This window comes from Chiloscyllium plagiosum, unplaced genomic scaffold (genome assembly GCF_037043375.1).
Source record: "Chiloscyllium plagiosum isolate Xiang-an unplaced genomic scaffold, Cpla_swu_hap1 HiC_scaffold_35, whole genome shotgun sequence".
Taxonomy (NCBI): domain Eukaryota; kingdom Metazoa; phylum Chordata; class Chondrichthyes; order Orectolobiformes; family Hemiscylliidae; genus Chiloscyllium; species Chiloscyllium plagiosum.
Genome location: NW_028270173.1, coordinates 13,650,539 through 13,670,358, shown reverse-complemented (window position 1 = coordinate 13,670,358; position 19,820 = coordinate 13,650,539). Strand labels below are relative to the sequence as shown.

Here is a 19,820-nt window from a genome sequence, read left to right as displayed (position 1 = left end):
TAGGGATATTCCACGTAACTACAGACCAGTGAGCCTGACGTTGATGGTGGGAAGGTTGCTGGAGTAGATACTGAGGGATAGGATCTATTTATATTTAGAAAAGAATCGACTTATCAGTGATATGCAACATGGTTTTATGTGGGGGAGATCGTGCCTTACCAACTTAATAGAGCTCTTCGAGAAAGTGACCAAGTTGATCGATGAAGGAAGGGCTGTTGATGTCATAGATATGGACTTTAGTAAGGCATTTGATAAGGTTTCCCATGGAGAAAATGAAGTCATATGGTGTGCAGGGTGTTCTAGCTAGGTGGATAAAAAACTGGTTGAGCAACAGGAGACAGGGAGTAGTAGTTGAAGGGAGTTTCTCGAAATGGAGAAAGGTGACCAGTGGTGTTCCACAGGGGTCAGTATTGGGGCCACTGTTGTTTGTAATATACCTAAATGATCAGCAAGTTTGCAGATGACACAAAGATTGGTGGAGTAGCAGAAACCATAAGGGACTGTCAGAGAATACAGGAGGATATAGATAGATTGGACAGTTGGGCAGAAAAGTGGCAGATGCTTTCAATCCAGACAAATGTGAGGTGATGCATTTAAGCAAGTCTAATTCTAGAGCAAATAATACAATGAATGTAAGAGACTTGGGAAAAGTTGATGGGCAGAGAGATGTGGGAGTGCAGATTCATTGGTCCCTGAAGATTGCTGCACAGGTGGATAGAGTGGTCAAGAAAGCATATAGTATGCTTGCCTTCATTGGACATGGTATTGAGTATAAGAGTTGGCAAGTCATGTTAAAATTGCACAAGACATTGGTTTGGCCGCATTTAGAATACTGTGTACATTTCTGGTTGCCACATTACCAAAAGGATGTGGACGTTTGGAGAGGGTGCTGAGAAGGTTTACGAGGATGTTGCCTGGTATAGAAGGTGCTAGCTATGAAGAAAGGTTGAGTAGATTAGGTTTATTTTCATTAGAAAAAAGGAGATTAAGGGGGAACCTGATTGAGGTTTACAAAATCATGAAGTGTGTAGACAGGATGGATAGAAGTAAGTTTTTTCCCAGGATGAAGGATTCAATAACGAGAGGTCATGCTTTCAAGGTGAGAGGTGGAAAGTTTAAGGGGGATACATGCGGCAAATACTTCACACAGAGGGTGGTGGGCATCTGGAACGTGTTGCCAGCAGAGGTGGTAGAGGCAGGGATTAGATTCATTTAAGATGCATCTGGATAAATGCATGAGTAGATGGGGAGTAAAGGGATACAGATGCTTAGGAATTGACCGATAGGTTTAGACAGTACATTTTGATCGGCTCAGGCTTGGAGGGCCGAAGGGCCTGTTCCTGGGCTGTAAATTTTCTTTGTTCTTTGTATTTAGAAAGGACATGAGGGACAATTTTTTTTACACAGAGAGAGGTTCATGTGTGGAATGAATTGCGAGGGAATGTGGTGGATGCAAGTACAGTAAAAACATTTAAAAGACATTTGGATACGATAAGTTTGGAGGTATATGGGCCAAACGCAGGCAAGTGGAACTAATTTAGTTTGGGAATATGGTTGGCATGGACTGGTTGGACTGAAGGGGCTGTTTCCATGCTGTGTCACTCTGTGAATTTGTAATCCGATGTGTGTTTAAAATTCTCATAACAACCCAATTTGCATATGATATTCTCATATAGCCCATCTGAGCATGACGCTGTAAAACCTACAGAGTTTGGTATATGATACTCTCACATAGCCCATTCTGAGCATGACACTGTAAAACCTACAGAGTTTGCATCGTCCTATAATAATTAACATTTACTGCTCTGACGCCTATAATCCGCAAGGGTTCACTTTTTTTGCATCCTTACCGTTCCTTTGGTCAGTTAGGAGCAGGAACACCCATTCGTATCCAGTCACAGCTCCGTGTTGTGAATGTCTGTGTGTCCCTGATACAGTGGGTGTGTGATAGTTGCTACCAACGTGACCGGGGACTCGTGTTAAGTTTCAGTTTCTATTCCCAATCCTCAACCTTGCTTCCAAAATGTATCCATTTCCACCCCCCTGTTCATTCCCATCTGTCCTGTCTCCGCTCATTTCACCACATTTTCCGATGGGTCTGTTACTGTCAGGCTCACTGTTTCTGTTTGGAATGATTTCAGGAGGAAGTTTGTGGAAAGCGAATGACACGCTCTTTACTGAAAAACAGGTCAGTGAAATTTTTGATGAGGATATATTTCCTGGTTAATGCTGAGGCTGTCGGGAGATAATGCTGGGATAGTGAGCACTGAAATCAATTCTTAAGTATTCGAAAAAAGACAAATTCATTATATCCACTGTTCAATAATTACAGACTGAGTGACAATGATCTCAGTAGCTGATAGTGCCCTATCTGTCAGAAAGTTTAAAGGCACTTACACAGTGTGGAGAGCAATGATAGATGTTAATAACTCCAATAAAGCTCTGGTAATAATTCTGCTGATAAATCCTGTCTGAAAGGACTAAGGGAGCCCAAGGCCTCATATTAAATACCTGTTATTACCTTTTCAAATTTGTTTTCTGTGGGTTCTTTTGAGTAAGTAACTGAAGTTCCTAGCATTTTATTTACTCACTGAATAAAGTGAGGGACATGTGAATACGGGTTTGTCCAGGTGGTCGGACACCTGAGCAAGATTAGATTAGATTATTTACAGCGTGGAAACAGTCCACACCCACCCTCCAAAGAGCAGCCCACCCAGACCCATTCTCCTACATTTACCCCTTCACCTAACACTACGGGCAATTTAAGCATGGCCAATTCACCTAACCGGCACATTTTTGGACTGGGGCCATGGGGAGAATGTGCAAACTCCACACAACAGGAATTGACAGGCGGGAATTGAACGCAGGTCTCTGTGGCGCAGTGAGGCAACCAAGCCCGCTGATCAATGTGTTAGGGGGTAGACACAGAATTTGGAGAGCGTGTGTGAACAGGCAGCCAACCGGTTCAGTGGATCCAGGCTCCTCAGTAAAGAGGATTGACAGCAGAAAATGAAAGTCTCCTCTGGATAGTGGAGACTGCGTTGTGTCCCGATGATGGTAGGACCCAGTAGGTCCAGAGCATCAGAGTGATCTTGATGTGCTCTTTGAAAGCAGCAGGGCAGTTAGGAGGTGATTAATATGGTCGATGTTTCTATTACTCAGGGCACTGACTACAAGGACAAGGTTTGGATTTGCCTGGAAAGCATGCAAAACAGTACTTTTCACTGTATCTTGGGACACGTAACAATATTAAATCAAATCAAGGCTATGATGGAGCTGTATATAACATGCAACACAAATATCTTGTTGCTTTTGTTTAGAGTGAACTCTTCCAGTATAAAACATTTATTAGGGTTGATCTTTCTCTGCACCTCCTCTGTAGCTATGAGGTTATATTCTGCATTATTTTCTATTACCCTGTCATACTTATGTAAAGTATGAATTGCCTGGACAGCATACCCAACAATATTTTCGCAGCATGTTGGTACACTTGGCAATAATGAATCAGATCAAATTGAAATTTCATACCTTAATCGGCAAGAAGTTCATTGTTAAGATGGGCATAAGCCACTAAAAATATCTGCCTTAAACTGGTAATGTGTGCAGTGCCATGTTTGCAGTGTATATTTGTTGGGGTGTGTGCCCTTATTCTGTCTGTATTCCTCTATTCCCTCCCTATTCATGTAACCATCCAGATGCCTCACCCACGTGCTTCCACCACCTATTCTGGCCATGCATTCCAGGCTCCTACCACTACCTGCATGCAAAACAAGCCTCGCATATCTCCCTTAAACTTTTTCCCTCTCATCTTGAATCTGATCCCCATTGTAATTGAAAGTTTAACCACGGGATAATGCCCATGACTTTACACCCTATCTGCGCCTCTCATAAATTTGCAGCCCTCTATCAGTCTCCTGTCAGCTGTCAGCTTTCCAGGGAAAGCAATCCTAGTTTTTTAAATCTTTCCTTGTAGCCAATGCTCTTGGGACCAGGCAACATCCTAGTGAACCTTCTCTGCACTCGTTCGAAAGTTTCCACATCCTTCTGTGTTCCTCTATATCCCATTGTGTGATCTCCCTCTATATTGCCTAATGTTACAGTATAACCCTCTAGATCCCATTAGAGATGGCAGAACAATTGAATGGATATTTTACATATGTCTTCACTAGAGAAGACCTGCACTACCTCACCCTGCACTACCACACCCTCCACTACTGCACCCTCCACTACCTCACCCTCCACTACCTCACCCTGCACAACCTCGCCCTACACTACCTCACCCTGCACAACCTCACCCTCCACTACCTCACCCTCCACTACCTCACCCTCCACTACCTCACCCTACAGAAACTCACCCTCCACTACATCACCCATAATCAGGAATAAGGCTGGGAGCCTTGAGGGTGGAGAGATAAATGGGAGAGGGAGTGGGGCTGGGGGGAAGGTAGCTGAGGTAGGGGAAAAGGTGATAGGTCAGAGATGGGGGTGGAGCAGATAGATGGAAAGGAAGATGGACAGGTCATGAGGGTGGTGCCGACCTGGAAGTTTGGAAGTGGGATAATATGGAGAGAGGGGAAGTTAGGAAACTGGTGAAACCCACATTGATGCCATGGGGTGCCTCACAAACCTTATTGAATTCTTTGAGAAGGTGACTAAGGAGGTGGACGAGGGGAAAGCGGTAGATGTGGTGTATATGGATTTTAGTAAGGCATTTGATAAGGTTCCCCATGGTAGGCTACTTCAAAAAATACGGAGGTATGGCATTGAGGGTGAGTTGGAGGTTTGGATTAGGAATTGGCTGGCTGGAAGAAGACAGAGGGTAGTAGTTGATGGTAAAGGTTCATCTTGGAGTGCCGTTACTAGCGGTGTTCCGCAAGAATCTGTTTTGGGACCATTGCTGTTTGTCATTTTTATAAATGACCTGGAGGAGGGGCTAGAAGGTTGGGTGAGCAAGTTTGCGGATGATATGAAAGTCGGAGGAGTTGTTGACAGTGAGGAAGGATGTGGCAGGTTACAGCGGGATATAGATAAGCTGCAGAACTGGGCAGAAAGGTGGCAAATGGAGTTCAATGTAGCTAAGTGTGAGGTGATTCACTTTGGCAAGAGTAACAAAAAGATGGGGTACTGGGCTAATGGTCGGATACTTGGTAGTGTGGATGAGCAGAGGGATCTTGGTGTCCATGTACACAGATCTTTGAAAGTTGCCACCCAGGTAAATAGTGCGGTGAAGAAGGCATATGGCGTACTGGCTTTTATTGGTAGAGGAATTGAGTTCCGGAGTCCTGAGGTCATGTTGCAGTTGTATAAGACTCTGGTGTGGCCACATCTGGAGTATTGTGTGCAGTTTTGGTCGCCATATTATAGGAAGGATGTGGAGGCACTGGAACGGGTGCAGAGGAGGTTTATCAGGATGTTGCCTGGTATGGTAGGAAGATCGTATGAGGAAAGGCTGAGGCACTTGGGGCTGTTTTCATTGGAGAAAAGAAGGTTTAGGGGTGACTTGATAGAGGTGTACAAGATGATTAGGGGTTTAGATAGTGTTGACCGTGAGAACCTTTTTCCACATATGGAGTCAGCTATTATGAGGGGGCATAGCTTTAAATTAAGGGGTGGTAAGTATAAGACAGATGTTAGGGGTAGGTTCTTCACTCAGCGAGTCGTGAGTTCATGGAATGCCCTGCCAGTATCAGTGGTGGACTCTCCCTCTTTATGGGCATTTAAATGGGCATTAGATAGGCATATGGAGGATAGTGGGCTAGTGTAGGTTAGGTGGGCTTGGATTGGGGCAACATCGAGGGCCAAAGGGCCTGTACTGCGCTATATTCTTCTACGTTCTATGTTCTATGTTCTGGTAAAGTGGCAACCAAGACTGCATACAATCCTCCAAATGCGGCCTAACAGGGATGTTCGCTGGAACCACTGCCTACACCATGAAGAGTTGCCAAAGGCAACCAAGGGTGGCCTGGCAGTATTAAGGAAGTTCTGAAGAACATTTGCTCATTTTGGCTAGACAGAGTTAATGAACTTGGCATTTCACATCAAGTAATTTCCAAGGCCAAAAAAGTGCTAATATTAAAAGCATTATACCAAGATATTATGTCCACATTACACCAAGAATACATGGGTACTGAACATACAGAAGGTCAGCACATGAATCTTTCACCGGCTAGGGATGAATGGGGATATCCGATAATTCATGAGTGTATATGTGGCATGTCAAATGATTGACCTCCCTTCCCTTCACCGATTTCTTTCCAGACCCCCACCCTCCTTTCCATTCCTCCGTGTGACCCTTCCCTCCAGCTACCAACTGGATTCATTCCTCCCATCAGCCAACCAGGTCATACACTCTACCTGTGTTCACCTGTCACTACCTCACCACTCCACCCCTCTCAACACCCGAAACCCTCCCCCATCCCCCACTCCCTTTATCTGTTGCTCACCTTACCCCCACCTCATCCTGAAGAAGGCTTATACCTGAGACATTGACTTCTCCAAATCCTGATGCGACCTGGCTTATTGTGGTCGTCCAACCTCCTGCTGTCTATAAATGATTTACCTTAGCAGTGTAATGTGTTTTTGCATCCATACAATGTTCTTTTCAGTCTTTCGGAAAAAAATGTAGTAACAGATTTATTCACAGTACATGGGGGCATTACATCCTCGTGACATAACATTTGCAAATTTCCCATAGTTCAGTGGATAGAGCAACAAACTGGGTGCAGCCATCACTGAAGCAATGACTTCAATTTTTAGCTTATTCACCATGACAGAGCAATAGTATCTGACAGAAACACATTTAACTGGCAAACCATATCAAGATATATGTGAACTGGGGAGTTACTCATATCATATTATTATTGAACTATTAACAGTTTAGCACAACTTATGGTACATATATCAAATTCTTATGCTTCAAGGGTTGACCAACAACACAGGATTTTCACATTACATTGCTAAATGTTTGTTCAACACTTATTGGAAAGGACAATCATCCTCAGCACAACTTAGAACTGGAAGGACAACCACAATTAAGCACCAGACACAGAGAATGGATCAGAAATCCAGTTATAAGTATTTGGATACCAGGGCAGGTTTCTAAGATATGCAAACAACCCAGGTTGTATGAGGTCATGATTGATCACTGTACTACATTGCAAAGCAACCGAAGCCAACTCCAGAGCAATGTAGGGCATGCAGAGAGTAAGGAATAAAACTCTTAAGGTAATTAAGATTCTTAAGACTGTGTGATGATGCTGAGTGATAGCAGCCAGAAGCAAGATGACCAAGAGGAACTGTGACTAACTCATATCTCTCCAAATGGGTATATAATTATCAGATCAGGGCATACTATCAAAAATATTACCTCAAAATTCAAGTTGTTAATCTTGTTAACTTTGTTCATACATATCTGTATAGGTACAGAATTAACATCGTGTGTTTATGTAAAATATTGTGTACCGATGTTGGATATCGTTTTGGAAACATTGAGACATTGTGCTACGTCTCACAACAGAAGTGTAATATATCTTTAATGGGCATACTCACATCATCACCATATCATAGCATGTGACTTGAAGCTCTCAATCTCAATCTTATTGAACTCAGTGGTTTTGCAGCACAACATGCTGAGTGAAGCATGCTGTCGTGCATATGAATTGTTCAGCTTGATCCTGGTCATACAAATGGGTTTAATGGTGAATCCATTTGTAGATACCAAGTACTGGCCTAAAAATCAATTGAATTCTTCAGTACTACATGACCCACATTTTGTGTTATGGAAACAATGCAAGTATCATTGCATGATAGTATAGATCATCAGCATTCACATGTCATGTCTCTACATAGATGCTACCAGTCCTGCTGAATTTCACCAGCAATTTCTGTTTTTTTATTTTAGATCAGGAACATCTGCAGAACCTTTTTGTTTATAAAAGTAGGAATGTTATAGTTCAATTATTCAGGGAATTGATGTCACCACTTAGAGTCACAGAAGGCAAGTGGACCAAAAAGTAGCAGATGGAGTTTGATTTAGATAAATGTAAAGTGCTGCATTTTGGAAAGGCAAGTCAGAACAGGACTTATACACTTAATAATAAGGTCCTGGGGAGTGTTACTGAACAAAGAGACTTTGGCATGCATGTTCATAGCTTCTTCAAAGTGAAGTCACGGGTAGACAGGATAGCAAAGGGGGCATTTGGTATACTTCCCTTTATTGGTCATTGCACTGAGTATAATGGTTGGGAGGTCATATTTTGGCTGTACAGGACATTGGTAAGGTAACTTTTGGATTATGTGTACATTTCTGGTCTCTATCCTGTGGGAAAGATGTTGTGAAATTTGAGGGGGTTCAGAGGAGATTTGCAGTGATATTACCAGGGTCAAAGTGTTTGAGCTATAGCGAGATGCTGAATTGGCTAGTGCTGATTTTCCTGGTGCATCAGAGGCTGAGGTATGACCTTATGGGCATTTATAATATCAGGAGGGGCATCAATATGGTAAATCAACAAGGTCTTTTCTCTGAGTTGGGTGAATCGAGAACTAGACAGCATAGGATTAGGGTGAGAGGGGAAAGATTTAAAAGGAACCCAAGGTGCAACTTTTTTTACACAGAGGATGGTGCATGTATGGAATGATGAATCGGAAGGGATCAGAGGGAAATGGGCCAAGCAGTGGCAAATGGGACTGGATTTATTTAGGATATCTGGTCAGCATGGACAAGTTGGACTGAAGGGTCTGTTTCCATGTTGTATATCTCAATGAATCTGTCCTTTTGTCCAAACTAAAATGGGATCGTTCAGTTATCGGACCCTCCTGGGACCTCCAGTAAACAGTATAATTAACATGTAAGAAACTCCATGGTTTGTTTGTTGCAACTGTTGGGAAAGTCTTTGTCCTCCAAAGACTGGACAGACCTGAATGGCTTAAGTGGCTGTGCGTGCATATTTTTATGTCACATGTATACTTTTGAAATTTTAAAAACCTCGAGCGGGAAACATGAGACAGATTCGTAAATCTAAATCCTGCAGCCCTTTGGTGTGTTTAGTGAATGTTTAGAGCTTGAGCAGTGAGTTCTGAGAAAGGCTTGTTCCCAGAGAGGAGACACACAGTGAGTGCCCCTTTGGTAAGGAACCATGAGGTCACTGCTTGAAGCGGAGACCAGGTAGGCGTGACTGGAGCAGAAAAGGGTGAACTGGAAGATCATTTTCTGGTTGGAGCCCTTTCAGGAGTGATTGGTAGGTTACTACGAGGAGACTGCCGCGAAGAAGGAACCAACTCAACTCAGTCACTCTTTCAAATGCTTATGCTCTGTCATCACCAAGCTGTGGCAGAGCTGCTCAGAGGGGTTTCGCACACTTGGAGGTTGGAATAGTTAGCCTAAGATTCAAATACTCTGAGGCCAGCCACGTAGCTGACCTTCTTTCTATACTCAACCAAAGATCTAACCTCCACTACTAACTTTTTCTCTTGTCTTTCAGGTTTAAATTTTGACGTGATGGGGACAGGATGGATTTTTGTAATAGTCTTAGTAGTTAGCTGATGCTTTTAACAGCTTGTATCATTGCCACTCATAGAATTTTATCAAGTACTTTCCGTCAGTAATGAGTAGTTCTTCCTGTTTTACATTTTTTTAAATGGCCTCAGAGGTTTCGTGATAAGTCTAGCTGGGAGACAGTAAATGGAGAGACCGGTGAATTGGGAGACAATTTGATAACTTTACAACTCTTTCTTCACGAGTTAGATCTGCGCTCTCCACTTTGTGCTTGTCCAAGCGGTTCGCTCAGGGTCCGTGTCAGAATCCAACCTCTGGGAAAAAAAAATGTGCAAAAATAAGAAGCAACACATTTAATATCTTCTTCTTAGATCAACTAATTAACTAATTTCAGTTTAAAAACACCCTACTCCACTTCACAGGCTCTCAGACTGGGGTTTGTGATGAAAACCTGTTCAGGTCTCCAGGGCTTCAGCACTGAAACCAAAGCTGGGAGTTCACTGCAGCACTGAGGGAACGATGCACTGTCGGAGCTGCCGTCCTTCCAACGAAATGTTAACATGTTCTCTCTTTAATGTGGACAAAGTTAAAAATCACACAACACCAGGTTATAGTCCAACAGGTTTATTTGGAAGCACTAGCTTTCAGAGCACTACTCCTTCATCAGGTGGTTGTGGAGCAGAATCACACGACATAGAATTTACAAGAACAGGATTGTAGTATCATTGGAATGGAATATTAATATTAATGAGCTCATTCCTGATGAAGGGCTTATGCCGAAACGTCGATTCTCCTGCTCCTCGGACGCTGCCTGAATGGCTGTGCTTTTTCAGCACCACACTCTTCGACTCTGATCTCCAGCATGTGCAGTCCTCACTTTCTCCACAGAAACTATCTGACCGACAAAAGCAGGCCATTCAGCCCATTGTGGGCATTAACAATCAAAACTTTCACGTTTCGAGCTTTTTTACTGCCGTGTTGTGATTCAGCCGACAGGTGGCAGCCGTGCAACGCGTAACAATGTCAGGAGGTCCGAGTGTTGCATTGAGGCGGACAAAATCTGCAGTCACATGACACCAGGTTTGTTTAAGATCACAAGCTTTCTGAGTTTGTCAGGTGAACGAAGGAGCATAAAGTTTGTGATCTTTATCAAACCTGTTGGACAATAAGGTGTAACAATGAGAAGGCTGCGTTCATACAACGCCTCAATACATCCCAGACAATAACCTAAGAAATGATCTAAGGAAAACGAGCGGACAATGTGTACAAAGTACAATCCTGAAAAGTACAATCGGAAAATGAAATGGGTAATCGGTCTATCCTTTTCAGTGTGAGGACTGTTGGATGACCAGACTGTTGGAGGGCAGCACGGTGGCTCAGTGGTTCGCACTGCTGCCTCACAGCGCCCGAGATCCAGCCTCGGGCGACTCTCTGTGTGGAGTTTGTACATGTCCTATTAGTTATGGACTATTGTTGCGAAAGGCGCTACATAAATGCAAGAACCTCGGAATCCCATTTCTGCATCTGTTATCGCAAAACCATCTGATCATTTTATAGTTCTTTGTGTTTGAGATTGAGTGCCAGCCATCATGCACACAATTCAGGTCACGGATCCAGATCTGACCCAGGGTATCACCAGAGGGTCTGTGATCGGCAGTGAGTTCAGGGACTACTGGCTCCCCGCCATCTCCACCTGTTCCTCTCACCCGCGCTCTCTCTTTCTCTCTCTCTCAGACACACACACTGTCCCCTCCCCCAAAAGCAACTTTCTCCGCACCTTCCCGGGCCGGGGTCAAAGACCCCGCGGCGTTCTAACCCTGTATCTCCTTCAAAATATTGTTTTTCACTGTTTTCCAGGTCAAAGTCTTGATAAAACATAGTTACTAGTGATTCTTCGCTGACAATTCCAGTGAAATCTGTCAGTCAGTGATTAAACTGAATGTGTTGACCAGCGCAGCCACATTGAAACTGAAAGCGGTTTGAATCAGGAAGTGCTGAGGGTGAATATGGCTTCCAGACAGCAGCTCCTGAGACTGACCGAGGAGACTATTTGTCCTATTTGTCTGGATTTCTTCACCGACCCGGTTACACTAGAGTGTGGACACAACTTCTGCCGCTCCTGTATCACCCAGAGTTGGAAAAACATGAGGATAAACTCCTGCCCGCAATGTCGAGAGAAGTTTCCGGAAAGAAACCTCAGGGTAAATCGGGCCTTGGCGAATCTGACCGAGGAGACTCGAAATTTAAAACTGGAAGTGAAAGAGGAGAAAAGTAAACCTCACTGTGAGAAACATCAGGAAGATCTAAAACTGTTTTGTGAAACTGACAAGAAATTGATCTGTCTGATTTGTAGAGATTCGCGGGAACACAGAGAGCACCGCTTCCTGCCGATCAATGAGGCTGTTGAGTCTTACAAGGTAAAAGGGATTTTTTTTTAAACTAAGGGCTTTATTATGCGTTTGTGTTCTGGCACATTAATTCTGTAATATCTCTCCCAATCCCAGGATCAGCTGAAATCTTCCTTAGATTCTCTCACAGAGAAGAGATCGGCGGTTCTACAAACAGAACTGACCCAGAAACGGAAGATTTCCGAAGTGAGGGTGAGCTCTCCCTGTGCTGATTCTCTGGGATCTCGGTTAGTTTTGTTCCCTTTATCGCGGGACATTAATGAGGTTTCACATTTCATTTGGTAGGAACAGGCGAGCAGTCTGCAGACCCACATCACATCCGAGTTCACTAAAATGCACCAGATTCTCACTGAGAAAGAACAGCGTTTACTCAGAGATCTCAGGGAAGAAGAGGAGAGGGTTGTAGAACCAATGGAGAGAAACCTTCGAGAGATTCAGGAGAATTTAAATTCTATTGAAGAGGAACTCTCAAAGTTGCAGAAACAGATGGAACAAAAAGACGAGCTGATCTTTCTGAAGGTGAGGGAATATATTCCAGGTTAGGTAATGGAAATTTCACCCAGTTACAAAAAAAAGCTGGTGATAATTGTTACGTTGATGTAGTAATTACTGAAAAAAAGGAATTACATTGAATTTCTTCCTGGACGGTTCTGATGTCACAGAACTAACTGTCCCCACACTGTTTGCAGAATCTCAGGAAAACCGACGCCTCCCGGGAATGTGTTGTTATCTTGGTCGTTGCTTAATTATTATGTCCGTGTTCCCAAAGTTTAATTATCTCCTGGAACTCCCATTGGAATCCAGTTCTAGTTCCATGTGGAGAGTGTGTGAGTGTGTCTGGCGCAGTGGGAGTGTGAGAGTCACTGTGTCCGTGAGCGGGACTGATGGGCAGTTTCAGTTATTTTACCCTCTCCTCAATCTTCCTTCCAAAATGTTATCACTTTACACTTCCGTGTTGTGTCTGCTCATTTCAGCATCCTGTCTGTCTCCTCCCGAAATCTGTTACTGCCATCCTCACTGTTTGTGATTCATTTCTTTCAGGAGGAAGCTTGTCGGAAGAGAAGGTAGGACATGCTCTTTACTGAAACCCTGCACAGTTTGCTCAATAACTCAGTGGCCGGTTATTATAGTTTATCGCCTGATTATTGTCGCTGCTTTAAAGGATCGTTTATCGGACGACAATAACTCTGGTTATGATTCAAACACAAGTGTTTTTCTAAGAAGAAGCTTATTGCAGATTGAAACAGTATTAGCTTTGATAAAACTGTTCAACAATATTGTAAACAATGACAAGATGCTTGTAAATAATACAACCTGGTTCTCAGGCTGGAAGTGATCACTGTTTGGACTGTTTGTGTGACTGTGACCTTCCCCCTGACCCTGTGAGAGACACACGGCCCATGTTTCCAGGGAATGACCGTCCCTGTCCCTGCATGGCTCCTGATTGACCCGAGACAGCCAGAGTTTAAAGGGAGAATAGGGTGTACTTTGAGAATGCAAACTCACTGTTTAACCTTTTCACTGTAATACTTTTCTGTATTTAATGAGCACCTCTAATGTCTTGAGCTGCTTCACAGGAGCTTTAGAAATCAATAAAATAAAAATGACACCGAGATATTAATGCAAATAACTTTTGCAGGATTTAGTGCATCTTAAAGGAGGGAAGAGGAATAGAGAGATGGAGAGGCGCAGGGAAGGAATTCCAGAGCTGAGGGTCTTGGCAGCTGAAGGTCCAACCTCCAATGGGGGGAGAGACTAAAGTCAGAGATGGTCAAGAGGCCGGAAGTAGAGGAGCAGCATTTTCGAAGGGTTGGGGGACTCATGTCTTGCATAGTTGGACACAAAGCATCTAGATGTTTCAGTTTCTTTGTCTCTGCTTCACAAGTTCTGTTTATAATACAGCAAGGGGATGGAGAGAATGTTTATTGTCTCCATGGTGGATGATGTCTCATTACCCGATCTCTTATCAGGACATGGGCCTTTCTCTGGACCTGAGAGTTTCCAACCCTTGCCCTTGCATTATCAAATTCTGTTTGGATCAGTTACAAAAATAAGATGAACATTTCACTTTCTGGCCTCTTCACTCAAACACAAACAATGCTGAAAGCTTGAATGTTTAAATAATTTCATGAATGTTCAAACAAAGCAGAATTTATTACAACAACTGTTTAATGTTTACAGGGTTAGTGATGAGCGGAATAATCTCTCAGCTGCTGGTGCCTCTCTGTCTCTCAGGCAGTTCACTGGCCCTTTACAGTACATAGTCTGGAAAGAAATGATACACACCATTCACCCAGGTAAACACGTGTGTTCATTTTCATGATGATAGATCCAGTTGTGCAGAGGCTGTAAGGCCCCAGTTTGCATCTTCACATCACTAGTTGTTAATTCTGGGAAAGGCTCCCTGGAAACATTGTACTTTCTGTGGGTCCATTTGGATAAGTGTCTGAAGCCATCAGTGCTGTGTGTCAGAGCAGTGAAGGGTTCTGTCCAACCAGAGGAATAGAGCACGGAAACAGGATTTTGAGAGGAGAGTGGGCTGGCTCCATCTGGAGTGACATTGGAGGAACAGTTTTTCTCATAATATCAGGAAGACACTGATATTAAAGCGCCAGTGTTAACAGTGTTAACAATGGTATAATGGCTGCAGAAAGGCAGTTCGAGGGGGATCTGAAGTATGGGCTGAAGTCAGAAATAGGAAAGGAGCAGTCACCTTGTTGGCTGTTTACTATAGGCCCCCCAGCAGAAATGTGGAGAAACAGATTTTGGAAAGGTGCAGAAGCCACAGGGTAGTAGTCATGGGCAATTTCAACTTCCCAAATATTGATTGGAAGCTCTTTAGATCAAGTAGATTTGATGGGGCTGTGTTTGTGCAGTGTGTCCAGGAAGCTTTTCTAACTCAGTATGTAGATTGTCCGACCAGAGGGGAGGCCATATTGGATTTGGTTCTGGGTAACGAACCGGGACAAGTGATGGGCTTGTTAGTGGGTGAGCATTTTGGTGATGGTGACCACAATTCTGTGACTTTCACGTTGGTTATGGAGAGAGATAGGTGCGTGCAACAGGGTAGGTTTTACAATTGGGGGAATGGTAAATATGATGCTGCAAGACAGGATCTGAGGAGCATAAATTGGGAGCATAGGCTGTCAGGGAAGGATGTTGTTGAAATGTGGAACTTTTTCAAGGAACAGATACGACGTGTCCTTGATATGTATGTATCTGTCAGGCAGGAAAGAGATGGTCGTGTGAGGGAACCTTGGTTGACGAGGGAGGTTGAATGTCTAGTAAAGAGGAAGAAGGAGGCTTACATAAGGTTGAGGAAACAAGGTTCAGACAGAACGTTGGAGGGATACAGGATGGCCAGGAGGGAGCTGAAGAAAGGGATTAGGAGAGCTAAGAGAGGGCATGAAAAATCTTTGATGGGTAGGATCAAGGATAACCCCAAGGCCTTTTATGCATATGTGAGAAACATGAGAATGCCGAGAACGAGGATAGGTCCGATCAAGGACAGTAGTGGGAGACTGTGTATTGAGTCGGAAGAGATAGGAGAGGTTTTGAATGAGTACTTTTCTTCAGTATTTACAAATGAGAGGGACCATATTGTTCAAAAGGAGAGTATGAAACAGACTGGTAAGCTAGAGGAGATACTTGTTAGGAAGGAAGATGTGTTGGACATTTTGAAAAACTTGAGGATAGACAAGTCCCCCGGGCGTGACGGGATATATCCTAGGATTATGTGGGAAGCAAGAGAGGAAATTGCAGAGCCGTTGGCAATGATCTTTTCATCTTCACTGTCAACGGGGGTGGTACCAGGGGACTGGAGAGTGGAGAATGTTGTGCCCCTGTTCAAAAAAGGGAATAGGGATAACCCCAGGAATTACAGACCAGTTAGCCTTACTTCGGTGGTAGGCAAAGTAATGGAAAGGGTACTGAGGGATAGGATTTATGAGTATCTGGATTGATTAGGGACAGCCAGCATGGATTTGTGAGGGGTAGGTCTTGCCTTACAAGTCTTATTGAATTCTTTGAGGAGGTGACCAAGCATGTGGATGAGGGTAGAGCAGTGGATGTAGTGTACATGGATTTTAGTAAGGCATTTGATAAGGTTCCCCATGGTAGGCTTATGCAGAAAGTCAGGGGGCATGGGATAGTGGGAAATTTGGCCAGTGGATAGAGAACTGGCTAACCGGTCGAAGTCAGAGAGTGGTGGTAGGTGGTAAATATTCAGCCTGGAGCCCAGTTACACATGGAGTTCCACAGGGATCAGTTCTGGGTCCTCTGTTGTTTGTAATTTTTATTAATGACTTGGAAGAGGAAGTCGAAGGGTGGATCAGTAAATTTGCAGACGATACGAAGATTGGTGGAGTTGTGTATAGTGAGGAGGGCTGTTGTCGGCTGCAAAGGGTCTTAGATATGATGCAGAGCTGGGCTGAACAGTGGCAGATGGAGTTCAACCCTGTCAAGTGTGAGGTTGTCCATTTTGGAAGGACAAATAAGAATGCGGAATAAGGGTTAATGGTAGGGCTCTTAGTAAGGTGGAGGAGCAGAGGGATCTTGGGGTCTATGTTCATAGCTCTTTGAAAGTTGCCACTCAGGTAGATAGAGCTTGAAAGAAGGCCTATGGTGTATTAGCGTTCATTAGTAGAGGGATTGAATTCAAGAGTCGTGAGGTGATGTTGCAGCTGTACAGGACCTTGGTAAGGCCACATTTGGAGTACTGTGTGCAGTTCTGGTCGCCTCACTTTAGGAAAGATGTGGAAGCTTTGGAGAGGGTGCAGAGGAGATTTACCAGGATGTTGCCTGGAATGGAGAATAGGTCGTACGAGGATAAGTTGAGAGTGCTAGCCTTTTCTCATTGGAACGGCGAAGGATGAGGGGTGACTTGATAGAGGTTTATAAGATGATCAGGGGAATAGATAGAGTAAACAGTCAGAGACTTTTTCCCTGGGTACAACAGAGTGTTACAAGGGGACATAAATTTAAGGTGAAGGGTGGAAGGTATAGGGGGGATGTCAGGGGTAGGTTCTTTACCCAGAGAGTGATGGGGGCATGGAATGCGCTGCCTGTGGGCGTGGCAGAGTCAGAATCAGTGGTGACCTTTAAGCGGCAATTGGATAGGTACATGGATGGGTGCTTAAGCTAGGACAAATGTTCGGCACAACATCGTGGGCCAAAGGGCCTCTATGTTCTAACAGGCACACATCTAATGGGGATTGTGTGAGAAACAAAAACAGAAATTGTTTGAAAAGCTTGGCAGGTTTGCCAACATCTGTGGAGAGAAATCAGTGTTAACATAGAACATAGAACAGTACAGCACAGAACAGGCCCTTCAGCCCACGATGTTGTGCCGACCATTGATCTTCCTGTGAGGTAAACCTAATGTACGAACTCTCAAATTTATGTGACCATATGCATGTCTAGCAGTCTCTTAAATATCCCCAATGACCTCGCTTCCACAACTGCTACTGGCAACGCATTCCATGCTCTCACAACTCTCTGCGTAAAGAACACACCTCTGACATCCGCTCTATACTTTCCGCCAAACAGCTTAAAACTATGACCCCTCATGTTAACAATTTCTGCTCTAGGAAAAAGTTTCTGGCTATCAACTCTATCTATGCCTCTCATTATCACCTCAATTAGGTCCCCTCTCTCCTTCTTTTTTTCCAGTGAAAAAAGTCCGAGCTCAGTCAACCTCTCTTCGTAAGATAAGCCCTCAATTCCAGGCAGCATCCTGGTAGACCTCCTCTGAACCCTCTCCAAAGCATCCACATCTTTCCTATAATAGGGCGACCAGAACCAAAGTTTTATAGAACTGCAACAAGATCTCACGGCTCTTAAACTCAATCCCCCTGTTAATGAAAGCCAAAACACCATATGCTTTCTTAACAACCCTGTCCACCTGGGTGGCAATTTTAAGGGATCTATGTACCTGCACACCAAGATCCCGCTGTTCCTCCACACTGCCAAGAATCCTGTCTTTAATCCTGTACTCAACTTTCAAGTTCGACCTTCCAAAATGCATCACCTCGCATTTATCCAGGTTGAACTCCATCTGCCACCTCTCAGCCCATCTCTGCATCCTGTCAATGTCACGCTGCAGCCTACAACAGTCCTCTATACTGTCAATGACACCTCCAACCTTTGTGTCGTCTGCAAACTTGCTAAACCATCCTTCAATCTCCTCATCCAAATCATTAATAAAAATTACAAAGAGTAGAGGCCCAAGAACAGAGCCCTGTGGAACACCTCTTACCACTGCCTTCGAGGCAGAATATTTTCCTTCCACTACCACTCGCTGTCTTCTGTTGACCAGCCAATTCTGTATCCAGACAGCTAAATATCCCTGTATCCCATTCCTCCTGACCTTCTGAACGAGCCTACCATGGGGAACCTTATCAAATGCCTTACTGAAGTTCAGATACACAACATCCACCGCTCGACCCTCATCAACTTGTCTAAAAACATCCTCAAAGAACTCAATAAGATTTGTGAGGCATGACCTGCCCCTCACAAAGCCATGCTGACTGCCTTTAATCAAGCCATGCTCTTCCAGATGGTCATAAATCCTATCCCTCAGAATCGTTTCTAACACTGTGCAGATGACAGACATGAGACTGACTGGTCTGTAATTGCCGGGGATTTCCCTATTTCCTTTTTTGAAGAGAGGAGTTACATTTGCCTCCCTCCAGTCCTCCGGTCCGATTCTGGTGGAGAGTAAGGATGCAAAGATCTTCACAAGCGGCGAAGCAATCACATTTCTCGCTTCCCAAAGCAGCCAAGGACAAATTTGGTCTGGCCCTGGCGACTTGTCAATCTTAATGTTTGTCAAAATTTTCAACACATCAGCTTCCTCAATCTCTATCTGTTCCAGCATGCTTACCTGCTCCTCAATAGTTTCATTCACCTTTCAGATTGAGTGACCTTTCCTCAGTACTGATGGTAGCTTGGAAAATGTCAGTTTATATGCAGAAAATAGGGTGGGGGGAGGGCCTAATGAGTAAACGATAGGTGGGATAGACCCCAAAGTGTGAGAAAAACATTAGAAAATCAAAGGAGTGGATAATGATTAGGCTAGGAGGGTGAATAACTGTCAATGGAGACAGTTAGTGCCTAACAATAGGTGGTATATAATGGCTGACTATGTGATAGCAAAGCTGGGTTTGTGGGGTAGGGAGCTAGGACATAAGAGAGTTCAGGCCCTAAAATGATTGACCTCACTATTGAGTACGGAGAGCTGCAGGGTCCCCAAGTGGAAATTAAGTGTTGTTCTTCCAGCCTGCGCTGAGCTCCACTGGAGCACTGCAGCAAGCCTGAGACAGAGATGTTGGACAGGGACAGGGAACAGAGTGGTGCTTTAAAGTGGAAGGCAGCTGAATCTCAGAGTCTTTTTTTGTGAACAGCATGTAGATATTCTGTGAAGTAGTCACCCAGTGTACATTTAATTTCTCCAATGGAGAGGAGACCACATTGTGAGCAGTGAATGCAATAGACTAGATTGTGGGAAGTGCAGGTAAAGTGCTGCTTCACCTGGAGGGTATGTTTGGGCCCTTTAAATATTGAGGAGGGAGGATTTACACCTTCAGCAGTATCAGGGGGGCAGTATCATGGGGCTGTGGGTGGTTGTTGGGAGTGAAGGATGAGTGGACCATAGTGTCCCGGAAGGAACGGTCCCTCTGGAAGTTGGTTATGGGAGAGGAGGCAAATGTGTGTCTGGTGGTAGGATCTGGCTGGAGGTCCTGGAAGTAGTGTCTGATGATCTGCTGGACGTGGATGCTGGTGAGATGATAGGTAAGGACAAGGGGTACCCTATCACTGTGTCAGGTGGAAAGAGAACTGAAGTGCCGGAGATGGTGCGGATCCAGTCCAGGGCTCTGACAATATCAATGCTGGGCAATGCTTGGCTGAGGAAGAAGATG

At 44.2% G+C, this 19,820-nt stretch overlaps 1 protein-coding gene across 6 annotated transcripts in view; it reads left to right on the top strand.

Annotated features, from left to right (window-relative positions):
- Positions 1 to 2,039: 2,039 nt before the first annotated feature.
- The window catches only part of LOC122541549 (zinc-binding protein A33-like), a 54,842-nt gene continuing 37,061 nt past the window's right edge, over positions 2,040 to 19,820 (top strand). For 4 of the 6 annotated variants that reach the window (XR_015753027.1, XR_015753029.1, XR_015753028.1 and 1 more), the window contains exons 1-5: positions 2,040 to 2,188; positions 11,351 to 11,910; positions 12,187 to 12,420; positions 12,943 to 12,965; positions 14,083 to 14,198. Coding sequence is in view for 3 of the 6 variants with exons in the window: in XM_087979273.1 (XP_087835399.1) it covers positions 11,500 to 11,910; positions 12,187 to 12,420; positions 12,943 to 12,965; positions 14,083 to 14,198 (784 nt within the window). In the remaining 3 variants the exon portion in view is untranslated. Of the gene's footprint in view, positions 2,189 to 6,674; positions 7,225 to 11,350; positions 11,911 to 11,997; positions 12,094 to 12,186; positions 12,421 to 12,942; positions 12,966 to 14,082; positions 14,199 to 19,820 lie in introns of those variants that run through there. The other 2 variants (XM_087979274.1, XM_043678378.2) reach the window with 2 other exon arrangements.